This window comes from Ceratotherium simum, chromosome 11 (genome assembly GCF_057802395.1).
Source record: "Ceratotherium simum simum isolate JZ-2026a chromosome 11, ASM5780239v1, whole genome shotgun sequence".
In the NCBI taxonomy this organism is placed as follows: domain Eukaryota; kingdom Metazoa; phylum Chordata; class Mammalia; order Perissodactyla; family Rhinocerotidae; genus Ceratotherium; species Ceratotherium simum.
The window spans coordinates 73,244,248-73,251,954 of record NC_141910.1 but is presented as its reverse complement, the minus strand read 5'-3'; the positions used below and the strand labels follow the sequence as shown (position 1 = coordinate 73,251,954).

General features: G+C 45.2%; 1 protein-coding gene across 1 annotated transcript in view; it reads left to right on the top strand.

Moving 5' to 3' along the window:
- The first annotated feature begins 75 nt into the window (after nt 1-75).
- Nucleotides 76-7,707, top strand: part of DCDC2C (doublecortin domain containing 2C) — an 86,716-nt gene continuing 79,084 nt past the window's right edge. The window contains exon 1 of the mRNA XM_087436404.1: nt 76-362. Coding sequence (XP_087292530.1) covers nt 76-362 — 287 coding nt within the window. The remainder of the gene's footprint in view (nt 363-7,707) is intronic.

The following is a 7,707-nucleotide window of genomic DNA, read 5'->3' as shown; positions in this document are numbered from 1 at the left end:
GGCTGCCCCGCGGCTCGAGCGCAGCGTTCCGTGGCCACTGGCCGCGGACGGCGAGGTGTCTGCTGTCCCGCGGCCATGGGCACGCGCGGGTTCCCCGCGCTGGTGGACACCACCCCCGCCAAGACCATCCTGGTGTACCGCAACGGGGACCCGTTCTACGTGGGCCGCCGCGTGGTGCTGCCGCGGCGCCGCGTCGCCACCTTCGAGGCGCTGCTGGAGCAGCTGACGGAGCAGGTGCAGGTGCCGTTCGGCGTGCGGCGCCTCTACACGCCGACGCGCGGGCACCCGGTGCGCGAGCTGGACGCGCTGCAGGCCGGCGGCAAGTACGTGGCGGCCGGCCGTGAGCGCTTCCAGAAGCTCGAGTAAGTGCGCCCGCCTCTGCCCCGGGCTCGCGGGGCGGGCCAGGGCTGCGGGGGACCCTGCGCCCCGGCCGGCGCCTTCTCTGCCGGGAGCGCGTCGACCTGTCCTCCTCGCAGAGGGCGGAGGATGTGCTCTCCGGGCCCTTCCCCGGCCGAGCCCTGCCCGCCCTTCACACGCGTGGGTTTCCTCCACTGGTGGCTCCTCCGTGCGCGCAGTGCACCTGGGGCCAAGCTGGCAGAAGTCCCCGGCCGCCTATGGGGAGGGTGGCCGTCTGCTATCAACATGACCTGTCCACGTTAGAGAACGTTAGGAAGGGGATGGAAAAAGAGGGTGGCGGGCCGTGGCAATGGCAGTAGAGGCCTACCCAATGCTCAGGGTAGGCCTCTTGGAAAAGGTGACCTCTGCGCGAAGATTTGAAGGAAGAAGGGAGTTAGCCATGCGGAGGAAAACTGGGGGAAGCGCACTGGAGATCCCGGATCCAATCCAGTCACCCCTCTACGGAGTGTCCAGCCGGGTGTTCTGGGGTCGCTGGCCGTGCAGTCTACAACGCACTAAATAAAGTGTGTAAATCGGACCTTTTCACAGCTGTCTCTCCTGCTAGACTATCACCCTACGGAGGACAGACGTTGTGCAGTGATTCTGTAATCCTGGCACGTGAAACAGTGCTGGCCTACAGTGGAGACTCGGAATGCTGGCTGTGAACAAGGAAATCCAGTCCCCCGTGTCTGCTAAGATCAAGACAGCAGCCCCAGAGGGATGTCTGCTGTCCTGGGGAAATAGCCTGTGTATAAATGCCAGGGCCACTGCGGAAAGCCATAACCGAAACTGACTGGTCATATTCAGGCTGTCATTTGTACAGGAGGGTGCTCACTCAATATGCCAATTTAATTCTTTTTGTTTAGCCTGGGACTGGTACTGGAATCCTTTTGAGATCTTATGGTGTATGGGCTTATACAACACTGTCCTGTTTGTACTCTTACTTTTCTTCCCAGGCGTACCTCCATCTCCTTATAATTTCTCTAAACTTTCTTGGTAACTGTCATTATAGAAATTTCTTTGCAACCTGAGCTTCAATCTTGCAGTTTTTCAACAAATAGCTGCTGTGCACTTCTTCGAGTCAGGCAGCCTCCGGGGCGCTGCAGAGGCCGCGAGGGCTTTACAGGATATGTTTTGGGGAGTTAAGAGACAAACAGAAAAAAACAGAGTGGTAACTACTATGACAGAAGCCCAGGTTTAATTCTGTCTAGATGCAGGACCTCAGAAAAGGATCCCTTTGCAAAATGGAAGTGGGACAACTGTTTCTTAATCCTCCACAAATTCCTGACCGGCCTCAGCATCACTTACTTCTTGGCTCTGCCTTTGAAAGGTGTTACTGTTCTTTACATTGTTGCTAACTCCATTTCTTTTGTTGTGAAATATATCTTATATGCAGAGGAGTGGATACAATCTATGTATAGTTTCAAGAATAGTAATAAAACAAATCTGTGAGTAAACCACAACCCAGATTGAGAAAAAGAGCATTACCAGTATTTAATTTATTTATTTGTTTTTTTGTAAGGAAGATTGGCCCTGAGCTAACATCTGCCAATCCTCCTCTTTTTTTGCTGAGGAAGACTGGCCCTGGGCTAATATCCGTGCCCATCTTCCTCCACTTTATATGGGACACCGCCACAGCATGGCATGACACGCGGTGCTTCAGTGCACGCCTGGGATCCAAACCGGTGAACCCCGGGTTGCCGCAGCAGAGCGAGCACACCCAACTGCTTACACCACCGGGCCGGTCCCAGAATTACCGGTATTTTAAAAACCTCCCACCTTCACCCGAATCCTTTGCCCACGGATAACCACTATTTTGGCTTCTAATAATCATCTTTTCATAATAATCTATCCCTGAAGGATGGATTTTTTTCAATGCTTTATGTTAGCATATACTTTATATAAATGCGATTATGTTGCATATATTTTTTGTTACTTGCTTTTTCACACAATAATACGCTTGTGAGACTCATCCATGTTAATAGCATGAAGGTCATTCATTTTTACTGTTATGTATTATTTCATTGACTAATATACCAGTTTATTTATCCAATCTGTTGATGGATAATTTGGATTGTTTTTAATTTTATGCTAAAATCAGCGACTCTGCTGTAAACATTCTTTTGCATGTCTCCTGATGCGTACGGGTAAGACTTTCTCTAGGAGGGTGTATTAGTTATTTATTGCTGTGTAACAAATTACCACAACTTATTGGCTTAAAACAACATTTATTATCTCACAGTTTCTGTGATCAGGAATTCCAGAGCAGCTTAGCTGAATGGTTCTGGCTCAGAGACTCTCATGAGGTTGCAATTAAGATGCTGACTCAGTCATCTGAAGGCCTGACTGGGTGGGTGCTTCCAGGCTCACTCACATGGCCACAGCAGGAAGCTTCATCCCTGCTGTGTGAGCCTTTCCAGAGGGGACTTAACAGCTGGCTCTCTACAGTGTGAGTGATCTAGGCTGAAGGCACAATGTCTGTTTTACTGCGGGTTCTCTGTTATGCTGTCTTCTCTCTCCGTCTGCCTAGTTATTGTTGACTGTGTACTGGACATTACTGTTGAAACTTATTTGCAGAAATAATTTGAGGCCTAGGATGATATCTTTTGCCAAAGTAGATTTTTGTGTGCTTCAGGCAGGTACCTGTGTCATCACCAGTTCACGATCACCTTAATACAGCTTCAGAGTGTGAGATAGTTTGGACCAGCCAGATGGCCTGAAGCCAGGATGCTCCCTACTCTTAAGGTGCAGCCTGGTGGGGTAGTTGACAAGGAAGTCCATTGTTGGTGAGCCCTGAACAAGTGCTTTTGCCTACTAGCCACAAAAGGCTGTCAGAAACAGGGTTCAGCCTCTCAGCTCTCTCTTCCCAATCGACAATAACCCCTGGGCCAAGACGGCCCCAAATATTGGGCTCACGTCTCTGGATTTCCTTTCTTTCCTGGACCTTGGCCTGGTAATCCCTTACCATCTTGTTAGATGTCTTAGTTTCAAAAAAGTGTTTTTTTGTTTTGTTCAATTTGGGTAGTTTTTAGTGGAAGAGTTGATCAGAGTTGCTTAGTCCATGGTTCCCAGAAGCAGAAGTCCTCTCTCCCTTGTTCTTCATGTATATTTTTGTTAGACATGTGATTCTGTGGATGCCCATTCTTCAGGCCATGAAAGGTATTTTTTCATTGTCTTGTAACTTAGAGGTTGCTGATGAGAAATCAGCTGTCATCATTCACATCTTTGAAAGTAATATTTTATCTTTTTTGGCTGTTTATATCTTCTCTTTGACTTCAGTGTACTGTGGTTTAAGTGATATGTCTAAGTGCAGATTTTTATTCAATTCTCTTGAGTCACTGGTGTGGTCACTTTCATTAGTTTTGGGAAATTCTCAGCTCTTGTCTCTTCAGTTGATGCCTCTGCCTTATGTTTTCCTCTCTTTGCTTTCAGGATCTGAGTTGATGTGGGTGGGCCTGTCTCATTGACTCTGATCTCCAGGAGTCTGCCTCTTTTTCATGTATTTCTCTTTGATCTTTGTGCTATACTCTAAGTACTTTGTTCACATAGATATTCTGGCTAACTTTTCTGCTGTGTATAATATGTTATCAAACCAATTCATAGGGGCCGGCCCATGGCTTAGCAGTTAGGTGTGTGTGCTCTGCTACTGGTGGCTTGGGTTTGAATCCCAGGCACGCACCGACACATCGCTTGTCTGGCCATGATGAGGCAGTGTCCCACATGGAGTAACTAACAGGATGTGCAACTATGACATACAACTATCTACTGGGGCTTTGGGGAGAAAAAAGGGAAAAAAAAAGGAGGAGGATTGGCAACAGATGTTAGCTCACGGCCGGTCTTCCTTAGCAAAAAGAGGAGGATTGGCATGGATGTTAGCTCAGGGCTGATCTTCCTCACACATCAAAAAAGAATATTATAAACCAATTCATAGAGTTTTAAATTTAAATTACTTAATTTTTCATTTCTAAAAATTCTATCTTGTTCTTTTTCAAACCTTCCATGTTATTCTTTCAAGTTTCTTGGTCCTGCGTACATTTTCAAGCTTGCCTTTTATTAAAATGATGTCCTTCTGTGGTCCATGTCTATAATCCTACTATACGAAACCTGTTTCTGCTTTCTGTTATTTCAGCTGTATTTCTCTCCTCTTGGTCCTTTCTATCCTTGTTAGTTTACCTATTTTTTGACTGTGAATAACTCTTTTCTATGGAATTTTACTTGAGGAAATTCTTTGTGGGCTGAGATAAAGATCAGATTCTCCAGAAAGGATTTCCATTTTCATCTTCCAAATGCTGGGAATGCTCCCTATCCAAATATATTGTGAATTAAATTAGTAGCTTGGGGTTTTTTGGACCACCCAGATAGTGTGATTTTGTGAGCTGGCTGGTGATCCAAATATTTAAGGGCATTTGCAAAGACACAAACTTACCATCCTATTGTTTTTGAAGAAAAGTCGTAGGTTACAGGCATCATAGCTGCCATGAGGTAGAGTTTGGGTTAACACTGTGACATTTTAGGTTTAGATTTATTACCGTGATAATCCTGTTGTGTGTGAGAATTCGCTGACAAGAATCTTTCTTTGTGGATGTTTGACTCTGGGATTACTTTTTCAGGATTATTTACTGCATGCTATAAACTGAATGTTTGTGTCCTTCCGAAATTCATATGTTGAAACCCAGCCCTCCCTGAGATGGAATCGGGAGGCGGGGCCTTTGGGTGGTGATTAGGTCATGAGGTCGGTGCCCTCATGAGTGGAATTAACGCCCTTTTAAAGAGATGCCAGAGAGCTCCCTCGCCCCTGCCACCGTGTGAGGACACGGCAAGAAGACAGCCGTCTATGAACCAGGAAGCGGGTCCTCACCAGACACCGAATCTGCTGGTGCCATGACCTTGGACTTCCAGACTCCAGATCTGTGAGGAAGAAACGTGGGTTGTTTAAGGCCCCCAGTCTGTGGTATTTTTGTTATTGCAGCCTGAACAGTCAGACCTTGCATGTGCTGGATTCTGATTTTATACTGGAATCCAGTCTTGTTTTACAACAACAGAAGGATATGTTTCTACAAAAATTGACTTTAAAGTCCTTTTGAATATATGTATGATGGGAAGTATTTAATTTTCCCCCCAGAACATTTCCTTGTAAGATTGGCCTGTCTTTTACGTGCGAGCAGATGAGGGAGGAAGTTGTGAGGCCCCGACGCTCATGCCTGGAGCGTGCTCAGTGGACGCTGGCCTTCCGCTTTCCTGGGGCTCAAGACGCTGTCTCATAGACCTTGTTAGGCCTCTAATTTTGTAGAGAAATTCTCAGAGTTGAGTTCAAATGTTTTGGACATGTGGCAAAAATATTGAGAAAGACTTTGAGGTGTTTCTCAGATTTCTCAATGTTTGTTATTTTCTGTAAGGAAGGAAATGTGCTCCTGAGCAGGGAGGGGAGACTGGATTCTGATGTGGTCAGTAGCCTTGGTTATTTTGCATTGCATGTACCTTCATTGCTATGAAATAGATGGGCGATATTTGCATGTGAAGTTCAACTGGGAGAGACATTGTATTTCATTTTCTTTGCTGTTTTTTAGATTAGTGAAGTATGAAATTGGAATCCGGACTTTGGTGAATAAAGCTCTGAAAAGGGGTTTGGCTTGATTTCCGCCGGTATCAGTGAGCTGGCACTTGTTGTAATGTATATTCTGTAATTACTGAGCCATGAAGCAGTTAAAATTAATTTTCACCAGCAAATAATCTAATTGTCGTATTTACATTATGGGTTTGTTATTGAGACGAAGTGAAAGTGCTATTTAAATCAAACTGTCCTAGTTCCTCTAGACCCCAACCGTTACTCCTGATCTCCTGAGTACCCATTTGTGCCCTGAGGACTCGTGGGTAACAGGACCAGGAGGAACGGCTGTGGGGAGGCAGCTGTGCCAGGGGAAGAGGAGTGTGGTCTCAGAGCCAGAAGACCCGGGTTGAACTGCATGCTGGGTTTTCCTGTCTGAGTAACATTTAGCAAATTAAATCATCTCTGAGACTCAGTTTCCTCATCAATAAAATGGGGTTAATTAATATCTACTCCCGTGTAGTGGTGTGAGAATTAAATGAAGGCAGTACTAAAATGCCTGGTGTTGATTCTGGTGGTTGGCTTCCTCCTTTCCTTTATTCTCTGGAAGCAGCAAGGAGGGAAGTTGCACATTAACATCCAGTCTCTGCTTCAAATGACTGCTCCCCCCCCACCATGCCCCCCAAGGAAACCTGAAGCCAACCAGAAAACTCCAAGTGCCTGGTTAAAAGACTCCAGTCCGTTGGATCTCTGAGGAATTGCCTGTTTCCTCTTTCTGTTCTATTTGTATGTTCTTTGGAATGCAACATTAAAACAATAAATAGCGTTTTGAGTTTTTGTAGGATCTCTTCATGCCTTAATTTTTCTGTGTTTATTTTTACTTTTTGTTTCGACTTGATAATAAGTTGTCTCATTTGGAAGATTAATGTTCATAATAAAGTACGGAATTTGGGGATCTAAAGCTCATTTAAAATACTACCCGGTGACTAGAAGAAGAGTTCATAGAAGGGCTGAAGCTGAAGTGGCGAGTTGGAGACCTACAGGCTGAGCTCAGCCAGCAGTCACGTTTTCTTTGGTTCGCATGGTTTTCAAAGATTGGAATTGGCTGCAGCATTTTATAATGGGGGAATTCATGTAATAATAAGAAATTTTGGTTTCTATTGAAAAAAAAATAGAAGATTTGAGTGTTCAAAAGGACTTGGTTTTAGTTGCCTACACTTGCCCAGTAAAACAGTGCCCCGGGGCTATGAAGCACCTTCGTCTTAGGTGGTAAGCACGTGCCCATTAACCACAGGCCCCACCATTCCCTAATACTACCCTTGGCAAGTGTCATCATGTATTTGCCTGGCTTCTGTAGAATAATTTTTTAGTTTTCTTTTTCCTTCCATCTACCAACTCTCAGTAAATCCCTCTCTGAATATTGCTAAAACCATAAAAAACAACATCAATTATTTTTCTTAAATCGAGAAGAATCCTTAACCAATATAAATCTTAAGCTATTGTTTATTATCACTAAAAAATTTTGTTCTATTTTTGAGGCATATGGAAGGCTTTCCAAAAGTCCCCAAGGGTCAAAAATTGTATTAATGGGGCTCATACACATTTTATTCTGGTGACTCTTTTCAGTGTTCTTTTTGGCAGAATGGGAACAATGATGAAATTCTGTGAGACAGGAGGGAATGGTGGAGGTGACAAGGAGCTGGCTGACAAAGTCTGCCCTGACTTTGGCCAGTTGTGGGACCCTGGATACACTCATGGTTCTGGGC